Source organism: Schistocerca piceifrons, chromosome 7 (assembly GCF_021461385.2).
Source record: "Schistocerca piceifrons isolate TAMUIC-IGC-003096 chromosome 7, iqSchPice1.1, whole genome shotgun sequence".
Classification (NCBI taxonomy): Eukaryota; Metazoa; Arthropoda; class Insecta; order Orthoptera; family Acrididae; genus Schistocerca; species Schistocerca piceifrons.
The window spans coordinates 517,334,398-517,353,740 of record NC_060144.1 but is presented as its reverse complement, the minus strand read 5'-3'; the positions used below and the strand labels follow the sequence as shown (position 1 = coordinate 517,353,740).

Sequence of the window (19,343 nt, the reverse complement as noted above, 5' to 3'; positions counted from 1 at the left end):
ACATTATTCCGTGGTTTATTAAGTTTTCAAATTTATACTGACTTTTTGATCACCCGGTATAACCTCTAAAAGAAGCGTTTCCGGTGCATCGTTACGCTTCAATAGCTTACTGGCAAGAACCGTTTTTCCGGTCGGGAATTAGGAATGTTCTTCAGCTCCTTATGCACTTACGTAGTAGAGATGACGGAGATAAAATCGAGCAAGTAACAATACGCAAAGAGGCGTCCAAGCATCCCTTCCATTTGTGCAAGTAAAGGAAAGATATCTCAATACAATGTATATTAAAAAGTACCTTCTTCCAGACACTTGACAGCGAATCGCAGTCTACAGACGAAAACTTAAAAAGGAAGCGCACACAGACACATAAGCAATTATTGTTCCATGGATTCTCAATAGTGTTATTTTAACCAACTCAAGGACTCTATGCAACGAATCGGCATCTCCCAAGTGCTGAAGACAAGTGTGCCACAGGGATCGATAATGGCTCTGGTCTTTTTCTTATTACATCTACGAGCGGCGATCAACAAGTAATGCAACACATTTTTTTCGGCCGATTTGGATTATTAAAAAATGTAGGATTTGTTGTGGAACATTCCCGCTTCCCGCTGGAGGTGTCAGTCATTCTGTTTGACGTCCTATGTCATGCTGCAACGATCAACTCTCAAGTATACTGTGCTGTTGTTGTTGTTGTTGTTGTGGTCTTCAGTCCTGAGACTGGTTTGATGCAGCTCTCCATGCTACTCTATCCTGTGCAAGCTTCTTCATCTCCCAGTACCTACTGCAACCTACATCCTTCTGAATCTGCTTAGTGTATTCATCTCTTGGTCTCCCCCTACGATTTTTACCCTCCACGCTGCCCTCCAATACTAAATTGGTGATCCCTTGATGCCTCAGAACATGTCCTACCAACCGATCCCTTCTTTTGGTCAAGTTGTGCCACAAACTTCTCTTCTCCCCAATCCTATTCAATACTTCCTCATTAGTTATGTGATCTACCCATCTAATCTTCAGCATTCTTCTGTAGCACCACATTTCGAAAGCTTCTATTCTCTTCTTGTCCAAACTATTTACCGTCCATGTTTCACTTCCATACACGGCTACGCTCCATACAAATACTTTCAGAAATGACTTCCTGACACTTAAATCTATACTCGATGTTAACAAATTTTTCTTCTTCAGAAACGCTTTCCTTGCCATTGCCAGTCTATATTTGATATCCTCTCTACTTCGACCATCATCAGTTATTTTGCTCCCCAAATAGCAAAACTCCTTTACTACTTTAAGTGTCTCATTTCCTAATCTAACACCCTCAACATCACCCGACTTAATTCGACTACATTCCATTATCCTCGTTTTGCTTTTGTTGATGTTCATCTTATACCCCCCTTTCAAGACACTGTCCATTCCGTTCAACTGCTCATCCAAGTCCTTTGCTGTCTCTGACAGAATTACAATGTCATCGGCGAACCTCAAAGTTTTTATTTCTTCTCCATGGATTTTAATACCTACTCCGAATTTTTCTTTTGTTTCCTTTACTGCTTGCTCAATATACAGATTGAATAACATCGGGGAGAGGCTACAACCCTGTCTTACTCCCTTCCCAACCACTGCTTCCCTTTCTTGTCCCTCGACTCTTATAACTGCCATCTGGTTTCTGTACAAATTGTAAATAGCCTTTCGCTCCCTGTATTTTACCCCTGCCACCTTTAGAATTTGAAAGAGAGTATTCCAGTCAACATTGTCAAAAGCTTTCTCTAAGTCTACAAATGCTAGAAACGTAGGTTTGCCTTTCCTTAATCTTTCTTCTAAGATAAGTCGTTAGGTCAGTATTGTCTCACTGTGCTACCGTCAGGAAATTGAAGAAGATGGTTCAAATGGCTCTGAGCACTATGGGACTTAACATCTGAGGTCATCAGTCCCCTAGAACTTAGAACTACTTAAATCTAACTAACCTAAGGACATCACACACATCCATGCCCGAGGCAGGATTCGAACCTGCGACCGTAGCGGTCGCGCGGTTCCGGACTGACGCGCCTAGAACCGCTCGGTCACCGCGGCCGGCAATTGAAGAAGAGACTTCAGCGTGTTCGTCGCCACAAAAATGCAAACGAACTTCTCCTTCTCCGTGACAGCGCAATGCCTTACACAAATCTGCTCACCCCAGAGCTTTGGACAGCTCTTCCTCATCCACCCTGTAGCCCGGATCTCGTACCTTCCCCGACTTGCATCTGTTTGTACCAATGAAGGGCAATGTTGGGCATACTTGCATCAGTTTCTCAGTCAGTTTGCACGTTGTCAACAATAAATCGCAATTCTAAAACGACAGTGGCATTCACAAAAATGGTTCGAATGGCTCTGAGCACTATGGGACTTAACTGCTGAGGTCATCAGTCCCCTAGATCGTAGAACTACTTAAACCTAACTAACCTACGGACATCACACACAGCCATGCCCAAGGCAGGATTCGAACCTGTGACCGTAGCGGTCGCACGGTTCCAGACTGTAGCGCCTAGAACCGCTCGGCCATCCAGGCCGGCTGGCATTCACAGATACAATAATAAAACAGAAGTGAGCTGCACTATGCATCAATCATTCTCAGTCTGACACAGAAAAGTGTGGGGCATTCACACACAGAAACGTTAGACCAACATAGTTCCGTATACATCAATGTAAAAAAAGTAGGTGAGGTTCATGTAAGTGGTCAGCATGCTGCCAGAGGTAGTTTTAACTGCGGAAATGTATTAAAATCATAAATAATTGAACCGTTTCCCATCACAACAAACGTCTCAGATATCCCAAGGAACACACAAATAAGTAGTTAACTGAGTAAGTAATAAACTAACTAACTAATTTCAAATGTGCATCGCGCTACATATAATGAGAGAACGGACCAGTCATTTCTGTAAGTTGTCACCATAAAAAACTTTAATAAAAAGAAGAGACAAAAATGCAACAAGTACTGCAAAATAAAAAATTTAAAAGCGTATAAATGTGTGAAAGCTGTGGTGTGCACATCTCGCTCACGTAATACCAACTGTTGTTTCCTCTTCTGTGTAAGCTCTATAGGAATGGGAGCATGTCTGTCAACATAGGGCGCTGAACCGTGCTCGTCTTCGACATATGGGTAAAGACTGATACAGCTAGAAACTAGAAGTCTAAAGTAATTACGAGAAAGTCATTAACTGTGACCTCTGATAACAAAATTGCACGGTTCCACGAAGCAACTGAACACGCATTATTCGGCGACTCGTTCATCCTTAAAATCGCTGATTGCAAATCATGGAATGATTCATTTGAAATATGCGTTGTCGGGTTCCTTCACCAAGCTTCCTCAGTACGAGTTTACACTCGGTTACTAATGACCCCGTCGTCGACGGGACGTTAAATATTAATGTTTCAGCCTTCCTTCCTACCTGCTTCGTTCGTGAATGCCGCTTATACAAGACGCACTGTATAGTACAATAAAAAGCACCCCCCGTATCGGATAAAGGCAGTCTTGACTTCCGAAGAACGTTTGACTCACTGCCACACAACGGTTGCTATTGAACATAAGATACCAGGACGTATATCTTGAGCGGCGAGTCGTCGACAGATGTGGAACTAATTTTGGCGTTCCTCAAGCAAGTGTCGTGGGGCCCTTGTTCTTCATGTTGCATGTCAATCACCTCACAAATATTTCACAGTTTTCGCAGATGATACGGTTTTCTACAATGAAATACTGTGGGAAAAACTACAAAATTTTCAATCATATTTTGATAAAAAGAAAAACATCGAGTGTGAAGCACTTGTGTGATATTGAAACTGATATTACGAATATTATGAATTACGCTACTGTATTTTGTTCATGACGTGTGTGCTGTTTGCAGTGCAACAGCTTGCACTCCCGTCTGGAAAGCCCTAAGGAGCACTGCAAAACAAGTCGCTATCCACTGGAACTTTATGCAGGTGCTGCCGACCAAAACGTCAATGTAATTGCAAATGTTACCCATCTGAAGATCGGCACGGTTGCCCGAAACCTGTTACGGTACTGAACCAAATCATTTTAAAACTACTGGTGGCTCGTTGCGTTATTCACTAACAAGATTTCAAAGTCGTGCAAAGATTACCGACTTACTTTTAATGTAGAGAAAGGAAAATTATCGACTTGACGCAACGCAAGGAGATTCCCATTGCTACAAAACGAATGATTCACAATGAGAATCAGTCAACTCATCCGCTACCTGGGTACAGCAACGTGTACGGATAACCACATAGGATCAGTCGTAGAAAAGACAGGTGGCAGAGTTCGGGTCACTGGTAGGATACTGGATTACGCAGTTTGTCAAGAAAAAAGCTTATTTACAGATCACTAGTACATCATGTAATATCTCTTTATATTCGATGAATTATTCTGATACAATTCTACCCTTGAATGACGTGTACTAATTTTCTATCTTCATACTCGCAGAATCCATGCGCAAAGTAGTTTCATACAATAGTTATGCCATGAGCGCATAATTGTTCTTTGTAGTACTCTCTCTGGTGGTTGTTAGAAAAAAGCATCCGGGATTGTCTTCGTGCCGATTAGCCTGAGCATTGTTTGAAGAATTGTAATCTGAATATTGAGATTAATGACAAAAGGTAACTGATACGAAAATGTACGATTAAAAGGGATATATATATATATATTGCTCCTTCATACAAAAGGTGTGCAACAATTTACATTATTTGACATTTGAGAATTAATGATATTCATCGATATATTGCGTACTTGTTAATCAGAAGGTAACTTCCGAAAGACTGGATACGAACCTGCATTTAAAAATCCAAGAGCTCCATTACTTCTTCGGAGGGTTAAACTTCATCAAAGACAAATATTCGCTTGATCTGAGGTTTCCAGACTGATTATACAACGCTCTGTACAGATTAGCAGACTGCCACAAAGCACGAGCCTGCAGAGAAGAAGAATCATCGCCTGATTTCATTCTAGCAGGTAAAATTTCTGAATCATTTTGAGTGACTGAGTTATGACTGTGTTTCCTATTATGAATGATTGATTGCTCGAACGAATTAAGAACTACATAACTACATAAATATATAGATAGGAGGAAAAATTACAATCACATCTTAGAATATTGCTCAAGAGTATGGACCTATACAAATAAGACTAACAGGGGATATTGGACGTATTAAAGAAGGCAACACGAATGGGCACAGTTTGTTTGCCCCACAGGAGAGCGAAAAAAACTGAAGCCTAGGAAAGCCTACTTGCAAAGTTCTGAGAGACGGTTTTTTGTGGAGAATGTAGAAATAAGCTAAATTCCGCTACGTATCGCTCCTGTACGGTCCGTGGAGTCAAAGAATAAGCTTACTACGGCACCCAGTGATGCATGTAAACGGTTGTTCTTCTCGCATTGCGTCCGAAGACGCAGTGGTTAATGCTGCATCGGCAAGTATCCTGTGCTGTGCACTTGACAGTACGGACGCAGATGCGACCGACTCCGCGCTGAATCCTGTGGCATGTGGCACGGCTTACCTGGGGCCACGCTGTGCAGGTTCCAGAAGGGCCAGCGACAGCCGAACACTCTCATGGCAGACGCTGCTCTTCACATCCCCTCGCCTCCTCACATCACGACGCCCTCACACACGCACACACACGCGCACGCGCGCTGCACGGGCAGACAAAGACGCGCCGGTGTCCGGCCGGCGCTGCAGCGGCAGCTAGACTAGCGAGGCGCAGGTTGCCAGTTGCCCGCAGCAGCCGTGGTCAGCGACCTGGCGCGGCGTTGCCGCACTGCAGCGCCGGAGGCCCGCCGGCCGCCGCTCGGGGTCACCCGCTTTGGGCTCGGGCGCTGGGCGGCGCGGCAAGGCGCGGACACCGGACGCGGGCTTCCGACTGCTCGCCGGCTGGCTGGACACGGCACGATGCCGGTGCACCTCGAGCCAGGCCGGCGCCAAGTGAGCATGAACTCAACACGCTACCCCGTTTACTCTACATCTACATCCACACACGATACATTCATGAGGCAAAATACACCGAAGCACCAAGCAAACTGGTATAGACATGCGTATTCGAATACGGACACGTTTGTTGTGGTCTTCAGTCCTGAGACTGGTTTGATGCAGCTCTCCATGCTACTCTATCCTGTGCAAGCTTCTTCATCTCCCAGTACCTACTGCAACCTACATCCTTCGGAAACTGCTTGGTGTACTCATCTTTTGGTCTCCCTCTACGATTTTTACCCTCCACGCTGCCCTCCAATACTAAATTGGTGATCCCTTGATGCCTCACAACATGTCCTACGAACCGAGCCCTTCCTCTAGTAAAGTTGTGCCACAAACTTCTCCACAATCCTATTCAATACTTCATTAGTTGTGTGATCTACCCATCTAATCTTCAGCATTTTTCTGTAGCACCACATTTCGAAACCTTCTATTCTCTTCTTGTCCAAACTATTTATCGTCCATGTTTCACTGCCATACATGGCTACACTCCATACAAATACTTTCAGAAACGAATTCCTGACACTTAAATCTATACTCGATGTTAACAAATTTCTCTTCTTCAGAAATGCTTTCCTTGCTATTGCCAGTCTACATTTTATATCCTCTCTACTTCGCCCATCATCAGTTATTTTGCTCCCAAAATAGCAAAACACCTCCTACTACTTTAAGTGACACATTTCCTAATCTAATTCCCGCAGCATCACCCGACTTAATTCGACTACATTCCATTATCCTCATTGTGCTTTTGTTGATGTTCATCTTATACCCTCCTTTCAAGACACTATCCATTCCGTTCAACTGCCCTTCCAAGTCCTTTGCTGTCTCTGACAGAATTACAATGTCATCGGCGAACCTCAACGTTTTTATTTCTTCTCCATGGATTTTAATTCCTACTCCGAACTTTTCTTTTGTTTCCTTCACTCCTTGCTCAATATAGAGATTGAATAACGTCGGGGAGAGGCTACTACCCTTGTCTCACTCCCTTCCCAACCACTGCTTCCCTTTCATGACCCGCGACTCTTATAACTGCCATCTGGTTTCTGTACAAATTGTAAATAACCTTTCGCTCCCTGTATTTTACCCCTGCCACCCTTAGAATTTGAAAGAGAGTATTCCAGTCAACATTGTCAAAAGCTTTCTCTAAGTCTACAAATACTAGAAATGTAGGTTTGCCTTTCCTTAATCTAGCTTCTAAGATAAGTCGTAGGGTGAGTATTGCCTCACGTGTTCCGATATTTCTACGGAATCCAAACTGATCTTCCCCGAGGTTGGCTTCTAATAGTTCTTCCATTCGTCTGTAAAGAATTCGCGTTAGTATTTTGCAGGCGTGACTTATTAAACTGATTGTTCGGTAATTTTCACATCTGTCAACACCTGCTTTCTTTGGGATTGGAATTATTATATTCTTCTTGAAGTCTGAGGGTATTTCGCCTGTCTCATACATCTTGCTCGCCAGATGGTAGAGTTTTCTCAGGACTGGCTCTCCCAAGACTGTCAGTAGTTCTATGGAATGTTGATTACTCCCGGGGCCTTGTTTCGACTCAGGTCTTTCAGTGCTCTGTCAAACTCTTCACGCAGCACCATATCTCCCATTTCATCTTCATCTACATCCTCTTCCATTTCCATAATATTGCCCTCAAGTACATCACCCTTGTATATACACTCTATATACTCCTTTCACCTTTCTGCTTTCCCTTGTTTGCTTAGAACTGGGTTTCCATCTGAGCTCTTGATATTCCTACAAGTGGTTCTCTTTTCTCCAAAGGTCTCTTTAATTTTCCTGTAGGTAGTATCTATCTTACCCGTAGTGAGATAAGCCTCTACATCCTTACATTTGTCCTCTAGCCATCCCTGCTTAGCCATTTTGCACTTCTTGTCGATCTCATTTTTGAGACGTTTGTATTCGTTTTGCCTGCTTCATGTACTGCATTTTTATATTTTCTCCTTTCATCAATTAAATTCAATATTTCTTCTGTTCCCAAGGATTTCTACTAGCCCTCGTCTTTATATCCACTTGATCCTCTGCTGCCTTCACTACTTCATCCCTCAAAGCTACCCATTCTTCTTCTACTGTATTTCTTTCCCCCATTCTTGTCAATTGTTCCCTTAAGCTCTCCCTGAAACTCTGTACAACCTCTGGTTTAGTCAGTTTATCCAGGTCACATCTCCTCAAATAACCACAGACACGTAAACAGGTAGAATACGGCGCTGCGGACGGCAACGCCTATGTAAGATAACAAGTGTCTGGTACAGTTATAAGATCGGTTACTGCAGCTGCAATGGCAGGTTATCAAAATTTACGTGAGTTTCAACGTGGTGTTATAGTTGGCACACTAGTGATAGGACACAGCATCTCCGAGGTAGCGATAAAGTGGGGACTTTCCCGTACGACAATTTCACGACTGTACCGAGAATATCAGGAATTCGGTAAAATATCAAGTCTCCGAGATCGCTGCGGCTGGCAAAAGATCCTGCAAAAACGGGACCAACGACGACTGAAGAGATTTGTTCAACGTGACAGAAGTGCAACGCTTCCGCGAATTGCTCGACATTTCAATGCTGAGTCATCAACAAGTCTCACCGCGCGAACCATTCAACGAAACATCTCGTCTACCCTTGATGACTGCACGACACAAAGCTTTACACCTAGCCTGGATTCGTCAACACCGCCACTGGACAGTTGATGACTGCAAACGTGTTGCCTGGTCGGACGAGTCTAGTTTCAAACTGTATAGAGAGGATGGACGTGTACGGGTATGGAGACAAACTCATGAATCCATGGACCCTGCATTTCAGCAGGGGACTGTTCAAGCTGGTGGAGGCTCTGTAACGGTGTGGGGCGCGTGCAGTTGCAGTTACATGGTACGCCTGATACGTCTAGATACCACTCTGACAAATGACACGTAAGTGAGCATCCTTTCTGATCACCTGCATCCATTCATGTCCACTGGGCATTCCAACGGACTTGGGCAACTCAAGAAGGACAATGCGACACCCCCCACGGGCAGAATCACTACATAGTGGCTCCAGGAACACTCTTCTCCGTTTAAACACTTCTGCTGGCCACCAAACTCTCCAGACATGAACATTATTGAGCATATCTGGGATGTCTTGCAACGTGCTGTTAAGAAGAGATCTCCACTTCCTCGTACTCTTACGGATTCACGGACAGCCATGCAGGATTCGAGGTGTCAGTTCCCTCCAGCACTACTTCAGGCATTAGTTGAGTCCACGCCACGTCGTGCTGCGACACTTCTGCGTGCTCGTGGGTGGCCCTAAACGATATTATGCAGGTGTACCAGTTTCATAACCTCTGCAGTGTATTATGACCACTATCCACAGCGAAGTTTGACGCGGCCTGCTGGCGTGGCGGGTACGTGACGCGGTATGGAAAGTATATAAGCGGACCCGAGACCAATGGGGAATCGTTCTGTCGACGGTACGGGCCGCAAATGGGGTTACCGAGCAACGTAAGCGATTTTGACAAAGAGCAGGTTTTATGGTACAGCACCTGGTATCGAGCATCTTGCAATTGGTGAAGCTCGTCAGATTGTTCGCGTGCTACTGTGGTGAGCATGCACACAAAGTGGTTGAAGGACGCTGAAACGACGAACAGGCCTCAAGGTGTTGAGCGTCAACGCCTCGTCACAGAACGTGGAGATCGGAAGCTTGTCCGCTCCGTAAAGGACTCTAGGTGGCGGCCTGTGGTAGATCTTACGGAAAGGACAACTCTGGAGCAGGCACAAGTATTTCTGGGCACACCGCTGAGCGTACACTGTTGGATATGGGACTCCGCAGCAGGAAACCTCTACTCGTTACCGGGATGTTCCTAGCGCCACTAGCTGTTTCCATCCACGTGATAAACCCCGTGCCTCGTGGCGCTTTCTTGCAGTGCACCGTAGTCCTAAGACGTTTATGGATGGCCGTCTTTTCAAAGATGGTTGCGGGACTCGGCTGATAGCTACAGGATGTCAAATCAAACACCTTCCAGCCGTCTAATTTCCAAACTTATTTTATTTGGCTAAAAGTTTCGGCCATTTACTGTGCCATCTTCAGAACCCTGACCGACGTGTAGGAAGATTCCACCGCGGTTCTGAACAGGGGCCACATGCAAATACCGGTATCTGAAGATTTCTGCTCGCTACAGCGGTCACTGCAACCGTCATCTGCCGACTGTTAGAGAACATTCAAACCAAACCACTCAAAAAACCGAGGTGGAGTCTTCCTACACGTCGGCCAGGGGCCTGGAGATCGTGTAGTAAAACGCCGAAACTGGTAGCCAAATAAAATAAGTTTGGAAATGAGACGGCTGTTAGGTGTTTGATTTGACATCCTAGGAGGTTTCGGTGTACTTTTCTCAAATCAGCTGACGGTTGCGATCGCAAGAAGTCAACAATGAAAGCTTTTGGCGTGTGCGTGTACTACGAAAGCGAATACGTTACAGCTGCTTCATTTTGACAGTCTCATGAAGGTTTTTTACTGGGGGAGCAAACGCATACACAATACTCTTCGTAAAATCGATGTTTCAAGGATTTCTTCCCTAGAGTAATACATTTCAAAGTGGGATTTCTGAACTGTACCCTGTAGGAATAACGCTGTGAAAAAACAACAGAAATATCAATTGCTGGATGGTACCCATCTGTGCACATGCGATCGTTGTTTCAGTGGACGCACAGGCGAATTTTGAAACTGTTCAGCACATTTGTTCGTCTCAGTCGATACTGTTAACAACCTACCGTCAAAAACGAATGTGAAAATATCAAGTGAATTGCTGCGGCTAGTGCGAAACCCTAAACACACTTTGCCAACTGTGAGCTCGTGCGCCGTTCGTCGAGCACTCGGCGCAGCGCCGTCAGGCAGACCGAACGCAGTTCGCCGAGCACCGTCGAGCGGCTAATTACGACTGCAGTGGATGCGGTACCACCGAGACAAGGTTGGGGAAAATGGAAACATGTCGCCCGTTTGGATGAATCGTGTTTCTCGTTACACCAGATCGAAGGTCGTGTCGAGACACGCCGTTACCCAGACAAACGGCTGTCCGAAACATGCATGGGGGAGGCAGGTCGGGGGAAGCAGTATTATGCTATGGGCGAAATTCGTCTGGGTTTCCGTGGGATCCGTGGCAGTGTTCGAAAGCACCATGACAGCTGAGGACTGGATGAATAATACTGCGAACCGTCTGCATACTTTCAATACTTGCAGTCATCCCCGACGGCGATAGTATGTCCCACCAGGATGGATGTTCACGTCACAAGGCCACCAGAATCGCGATCTGGTGCAGGGAGCCCCAGACGGTGGTCTGTGTTGAAGCGGTGGCGACAAGATTTAGTTGTTTTATTTTCATTTGTTTAAACAATGGTCACTCTTTGAAGATCTGTGGGCAGGATTGCAGACCGAACAGCTGCTATTGTTACGTTCACCTGTAACACTACTATTTCTCATCAATGTCTTTCAAACTATCGTCCGCGCAAGTTACCACTTTACATTGTTTCTTCTTAGTAATAGCACCTCCGGAATCTTCTTCTGGGACCTTCCTCTAACTAGATAACTGCATTTCTTCTGATCATGGGGCTTCGATAAGGCACTGTATTCGTGACATAAAATTTTCGTATTGTGAACCTTAAGAGACGTAGGTTTTTCCTGCTACTAAACAAAGCACCACTCCAAACTTGTAATAAACATTGTACTGAATATTTTTCAATACAAGTTTACACTTTTTATCTCCACAAAAAAGACGGAGCGTCTCCATAAAACATCCTGCCAAGGAGGTGCCCAAAACAAGATAAGTGATAAATAAAAGAACTGTTAAGAAATGAAGATTTAAAAAATTGAAATTACTGAGTTCAACATTGATTCTGTACCACATGTTGTTTAACTCTGTTAGGTTCATCTTCCTATAAATCATGAGAGAGAGAGAGAAAAAAAAAATCCCAGTTACGGTACGCTACATTGTCGAGTTCTCCTTCGGGCCTGTGTGTGTGTGTGTGTGTGTGTGTGTGTGTGTGTGTGTGTGTGTGGTGTTCTTAGCATAAGTTACTTTAAGTAGTGTGTAAGCCTAGGGACCGATGATCTCAGCAGTTTGGTCCATTTTTTAGGAATTCATACACATTTGAACGCTACATTGTACCACTGGTGGTACGCAACAACATTTCAGGTGCTGCGTAGAAGTGAACAAAACACACAGTGAAATGAAGTAAAATTATTCTCTTACGACACTTTAAAGTAAAATTATACTGATAAAAAGTGGCACTTGTGTAATGTTAAAGGAAATGAATTTACCGCTGTTCATATTTCTTTCTGAACGCACGCAGGACACAGGAAAGTTGGATTTTGTCCTCCTAAATCCTCCCTCTCTTCATTAGCAGTCGCTGCCTTGGCCCGACATGATTTTCTTTGATGTCGGCGATATTTTGATCGGGTCTTGTCGGTCATTAAAGTTTTCGAGCTGCTTAGCAACTGAAGCCAGTCTTTTGTCTCTAATTTACTATCCTTCATGTTCAGTTTATTAATCTATTGCACAACTGGTTACGTTGAAACTTCCTGGCAGATTAAAACAGTGTGCCGGACCGAGACTAGAACTCGGGACTTCAGCCTTTCGCGTGCAAGTGCTTAACCGACTGAGCTACCCAAGCACGATTCACGACCAGCCCTCAAAACTTCAATTCTGGCAGTATCTCGTTTCCTACGTTCCATACTTAACACATGCTCTCCTACGAATCTTGCAGAACTAGCACTCCAGGAAGAAAGGATACTACGAAAACATGGCTTAGCCACAGCCTGGGGGGATGTTTCCAGCATGAAGTTACCATTCCGCAGCGGAAAGTGCGCTGGTATATCGTTTCTGATGTAAAATTTTAACAAATATTTTAAACGTCCCGCAGTGGCCGAGCGGTTCTAGGCGCTTCAGTCTGGAACCGCGCGATCGCTACGGTCGCAGGTTCGAATCCTGCCTCGGGCATGGATGTGTGTGATGTCCTTAGGTTAGTTAGGTTTAAGTAGTTGTAAGTTCTAGGGGACTGATGACCTCAGCTGTTGAATCCCATAGTGCTCAGGGCCATTTTTTTAAACGTCGTTCCTCAACTACTCACTGAATATTTCTATCACAACTGTCTATATTTAATTTCATATTATTTGCTAAAAATAAGTACCACATATTAACATGAAAGAATCTGTAAAACACAAAGTAGTTGATCGGCAAGATGCAAAAACCGCACAAGTGTTGTCAACATTGAGCAAGAGAGCGAAAATTATCCCCTCCACCCCCCCCCCCCCACCCCCCCGGCCCCTCCCAACCGTTCCTCATCACTGCGGCGGCTGTCGTCGTTCAACCCTCCCGCACACACACCTCCCCCCTCTCCCACCCACCCCTCAGTGTTTGTTAAGGCTGGAACAAGCTATACTGGTGCTATGCAGTGCATTAAAGTTGGGGAATTCTGCTACAGTGGTCACAGCATGATAGTGAATTCACGTTGACGTCTTGGCCACCAAATTCGCCTGATACAAACCCGATGGAACAAATATGGGACTCTATCGGGAGCCAGCTCCGCGGCTATAAACCACCGGCCCGTAATATACGGAAGTTGCGTAACCTCCGCTTAGTCACCTAGTGCCACACACCTCTGGAAACCTACCAAGAACTTGCCTGAATCCCTACTATGCTGAACCGCTGCTGTGCCGCGTTCCAGAGGTCCACTATCACGCTATTAAGCAAGTAGTCATAAAATTTTAGTTCCCTAGCGTATCTATACTTCGCAAGCCACTAAAGCAAATCGTGCAAACATTCTTTCAAGATGGGATTAGTAAGGACGCAACAATTCAGATTTCAAAGGTGACTATTAACACAAATGCAAGTCCACCCAACGGACAATGTTGTTCGATGAGAAGAAACAGCAACAGAATAAAAGCAACAATTCTCAAAAACAAGCTGTAACATACAATAAATAAGGTAGTATGAGAGTGTTGTCGTTGTTGTTGTTGTTGTTGTTGTTGTGGTCTTCAGTCCTGAGACTGGTTTGATGCAGCTCTCCATGCTCCCCTATCCTCTGCAAGCTTCTTCATCTGCCAGTACCTAACACAGCCTACATCCTTCTGAATCTGCTTAGTGTACTCATCTCTTGGTCCCCCGCTACGATTTTTACCCGCCACGCTGCCCTTCAGTACTAAATTGGTGATCCCTTGATGCCTCAGAACATGTCCTACCAACCGATCCCTTCTTCTAGTGACGTTGTGCCACAAACTCCTCGTCTCCCCTATACTATCCAATACTTCCTCATTAGTTATGTGATCTACCCATCCAATCTTCAGCATTCTTCTGTAGCACCACATTTCGAAACCTTCTATTCTCTTCTTGTCTTAACTATTTATCGTCCACGTTTTCCTTCCATACATGGCTACACTCCATACACATACTTTCAGAAATGACTTCCTGACATTTAAATCTATACTCGATGTTAACAAATTTCTCTTCTTCAGTAACGCATTCCTTGCCATTGCTAGTCTTCATTTTATATCCTCTCTACTTCGACCATCATCAGTTATTTTGCTCCCCAAATAGCAAAACTCCTTTACTACTTTAAGCGTCTCATTTCCTAATCTAATTCCCTCAGCATCACCCGACTTAATTCGACCACATTCCATTATCCTTGTTTTGCTATTGTTGATGTTCATCTTATACTCTCCTTTCAAGACACTGTCCATTCCGTTCAACTGCTCTTCCAAGTCCTTTGCTGTTTCTGACAGAATTACAATGTCATCGGCGAACCTCAAAGTTTTTATTTCTTCTCCATGGATTTTAATACCTACTCCAAACTTTTCTTTTGTTTCCTTTACTGCTTGCTCAATATACAGATTGAAGAGCATCGGGGAGAGGCTACAACCCTGTCTCACTCCCTTCCCAACCACTGCTTCCCTTTCATGTCATTCAATTCTTATAACTGCCATCTGGTTTCTGTACAAATTGTAAATAGCCTTTCGCTCCCTGTATTTGACCCCTGCCACCTTCAGAATTTGAATGAGAGTATTCCAGTCAACATTGTCAAAAGCTTTCTCTAAGTGTACAAACGCTAGAAACGTAGGTTTGCCTTTCCTTAATCTTTCTTCTAAGATAAGTCGTAAGGTCAGTATTACCTCACGTGTTCCAATATTTCTACGGAATCGAAACTGATCTTCCCCGAGGTCGGCTTCTACCAGTTTTTGCATTCGTCTGTAAAGAATTTGCGTTGGTATTTTGCAGCTGTGACTTATTAAACTGATAGTTGGGTAATTTTCACATTTGTCAACACCTGCTTTCATTGGGATTGGAATTATTATATTCTTCTTGAAGTCTGAGGGAATTTCGCCTGTCTCATACATCTTGCTGACCAGATGGTAGAGTTTTGTCAGGACTGGCTCTCCCAAGGCTGTCAGTATGAGAGTACCCATAGAAAACTATATTTTAAAAAAATGGCTCTGAGGACTATGCGACTTAACTTCTGAGGTCATCAGTTGCCTAGAACTTAGAACTAATTAAACCTAACTAACATAAGGACATCACACACATCCATGCCCGAGGTAGGATTCGAACCTGCGTCCGTAGCGGTCGCTCGGTTCCAGACTGTAGCGCTTAGAACCGCACGGCCACTCCGGCCGGCCTATATTTCAAAAAATGAATAGAAAAAAATGTAATAATGTGTCACTGTGCTTCTATAACTATGCTATTTTCTGCATGTTTTAGGTTTAAAAACTCAGTGATGATGGTGATATTTGTCGCCGAAACTAGTTTGGGGAAATAAACAAGTAAACGAATAACAAGGTGTTTTGCATCAAGGCGGATTCAATATCTGATGATGTTTTTTGGACAACTACGTGCAAGGAACAATCGTGACACAACTGAAGAAAAAAATTCAAGGGCGAAAAGGTTCTGTATTTGGATACCGCAAAGGTCGATTCTCCCGTCGATCTAGCATAATAATGTTTACATCAAAGACTTTTCAACAAAATCAAATGTAAAATTTGTCCAGTATGCAATAGACTCAGGGCTTTTCACTACTGTACAGCACTATGGTCTAATGCAAAAGAACCAAATGGTTTTCCAGTGCAAACTGAACTCGCTCAAACCACAAATTAAACCAAAGCGGTATATTTTAAGAAGACAAGACCAAGGCTGGATCTCACGCAAATACAGGGTCACCGGATCCTATGGTTCCCACAAGTTAAGCATTTCGTGGTTACACGCGACTATGCACTTTTGTTCTACATCCACTGCAAAGAGAACTGGCAGCAGTCTCTTCGTATGGCGATGGCATCGATAAAATTAATCAGTGAAGAACATCAAATACAAATCAAGATTACATTATCCAAAGGAACTCCCCTTTCAGTCCTACTATATGAGGGCCAATGGTGTCAAATACCCAAGTGCCAAAGCTACAGGCAGTTAGGAACCGATACAAGACAGTCTGAAAAAGAAAGGCGACTCAATTGTTGCAAAATATGGCCCACCCTCCACATACATTACTAAAAGATACTCCTATCAACAACCTCGTTACAGCTCGTGCTCAGTTAGTACGACGTCAGAGCACCCCTATGCCTCAAACGAAACAAAAATAATTATTAGGCTTGGGCTCATCATAAACAGATGGCAGTCATCCGGACGACGACATCCTGCGTAGTCGGATGAAGGCCCTAGAGATCCATTACTGTGTGTGCTATCATCTGATATATTAATGAAAAAAATACGAAACAATACTGATTTCACCAATACACGATACGTCCGGCCTCCAGTGAGTGGTTAGCGCGCCTGACTGCCATGACTGACCCAGGTTCAGTTCGCGGCACTGCCAGGGATTTTTCTTTGGTGGGAGGTCTGGAATGAGGTCTACTCAACCTCGTGATGCCAGTCGAGGTTTGAATAACAATTAACGGATGCATTATCTGGAAAGCCGACAACGGCCGGGAGAGCGTTGTGTCGATTCCGTGTGCCTGAACGTGGAAGAGAATGAACACGGTGGCCGGTCGGCATCGCGAGCTCCTCTGGGTGTGATAGCCAAGTTGACTTTTTTTCAGTAATGGCAGTTTTGGGTCTTCTCTCATACGCCAACTAAGCGAGGGGAAAATGGTTGTCCGTGAGTCTCTGTACACTCCTTAATCTATATTATCTTATCTCCACAATCCGAACGCGAGATAATACGATGGTGTTAGCAGAATGTTCGCACAGTCTTTTTCGAATACAGGTTTTCTAAATTGACCCAACAACGTTTTACGAAAGATTCGCTGTCTATCTCGTAAATATTCTCATTTGACTTCTCTGCACACCTCTGTGACACTTTCGTGTGGACTGCGAACTATCTGGTAACGATCAAAGTTGTCAATCTCTTATTTACTTCGATGTCTGCTGCCATGCCTATTCGATAAACGTAAAGTTGTACACCATACGAAGATTTGTTTGGACAATGCTATGCTTTACTTATCGTTCTGTTCGAGGTGCTAGGCCGTTCCATTTCTCGATACTGGAACTATAGTCCGATTAAAATTACTTGATAGCTGACACTTCACGACTGGAGCTGGTTTCCTCCAATCAGAGCGATCAACTACACGTCCGAACCGTTAGCAGTGCCGAACTGCAACAATTGGTCAATTCATTTCCAGTTCCTTGTTCGGCTTATTTTCTTGTTGTGTCTGGATTCCGAATCATGAGTCTGGCACTTTCACTACAGGATACATTCGTACATGACGCGATTCAGCGTCACATATACAGTTATCGTAATCACAGAGATCGGCTTACATTAGCCAAGTTTCGCACGACATTATGTGGGGCCGAATTTTAGAATGCTGCAATTCATCATTGCGACTGTGGTTCCTACAGTTATAAATACAGCTAATTACTTCAGAGTTGTCGAGCGCAATAGTTAGCGTAGAAACTTTATGTGTAGAGGATCGTAGGTTCGAATCTCGTCAAATGTAGCAAAATTTTTTTATTTATAAATCAAATCGAAGGAGTCTGATTATTATGTTCATTCAATTAATTGGTTTAAATGTAATTTTTAAATTCCTAGCACTCTGCCGAGTCATTTTCACCATGGTATTGACATTTTGATTTGCTCTAATTTTTCTTCCTATCATTCTTTTTCCGTCACCTACAATCTGAAGTAAAGTGCCAACCAGGACTGTTCACCTGTTGGTAAGACGGCATCTCGTGTGAGGACTGTTTCAAGTAACCAGTGACACCTAGAAATTACAGTTTGCTTTGACCGCTAAAACTGAAATTTTGTTGCACAAGATGGCTATGCAAACAAACGTATTACGAAATTTTTCCATCTTAGGTTTGCTCTTAGAGGTTAGCTTTAATCGTCGTGAACCAAACGATCATGATTTTAGTTCTGCTGCAGACTGCTGACCGCCGTTTTCTCGGATACATTGCACATCACGAGGTAGTGGTTAGCTTAGGACAAGAATTTAATTTCAGAGCTACAAAACGCATCGTCTGCCGCATTTCAGACACTGGTCACTTAAAATCAACAGTCGACATAGCATCACGCATGTTCGACATACCTTGTTGCGGCCACTTCCTACCTTGCTCCGCTTTACACATTAACAGCCTTTGCGAAGTGACCGGCCGTGTTTGTGTGTCACCTATAACCGAGCGGTATGCGGTACCCTATGTGGCAAGTGCCCCATGTCAACTATCAGGTAACTTTAATCGGAGTATAGTGGGATCTGCTGTTTACCGTGGACACTGAATCGCTGCGCAACTCGGCATTTTTGACAAAGTCATTGCCAGTGGTGAAGTAAGCGGTAAGTAGGAGAAAAAATTCTTTTATCGACAGTGTAGAATTTCTTATTTGTACCCTAGATCCTATCCTGTTAACTACTGAACCACTCTACCTACTTGTGATATGAGCTGCAAACGCTGGAAGAGTACTCTAGAATGGGTCACACCTGCCTTACAGATGCAACGCACTTCCCACAACTCTTGCAACAAATCCCAGTCTTTCATTCGCCTTGCCTAATGCAAGCTTTGTGAGTTCGTCGCATTTCATAAGGCTTCTTATTATTCTTGCTAAATATTTATACGATGCGTTTTGCGTTCTGTTCACCACTAATTTTGTAATCTGATACTATCGGTTTCTTTCTTTGTTACACGAATTAACTTGCAAGTAACTACATTTACAGAAAGCTGCGAACCACACCAAATTGGAAATTTTGTCCAAGAGTTTCTGTATATCCATTCGATAGCCTGATGACGATTCTTTCCTGTTGCGAACAACATCCTTAGCGATCAATCTGACAGTGCTGCTAGCCTTAAGTGATGATCCGTGGCACACACCTCTTGAGCATGGTGCTGGCCTCACTGTGGATAAGAGTACAGCCTTTTCTATTCGCTG

At 43.9% G+C, this 19,343-nt stretch overlaps 1 protein-coding gene across 2 annotated transcripts in view; it reads right to left on the bottom strand.

The window, feature by feature from the left end:
• The window catches only part of LOC124804726 (tyrosine-protein kinase Btk29A), a 374,204-nt gene that overhangs the window by 265,146 nt on the left and 89,715 nt on the right, over window positions 1-19,343 (bottom strand). The window contains exon 1 of one of the 2 annotated variants that reach the window (XM_047265009.1): window positions 5,516-5,686. The exons of the other annotated variant lie outside the window; for it this stretch is intronic. Within the exon in view, the coding sequence (XP_047120965.1) occupies window positions 5,516-5,570 (55 nt within the window). The 5' untranslated portion in view covers window positions 5,571-5,686. Of the gene's footprint in view, window positions 1-5,515; window positions 5,687-19,343 lie in introns of those variants that run through there. 2 annotated transcript variants of the gene reach the window in all.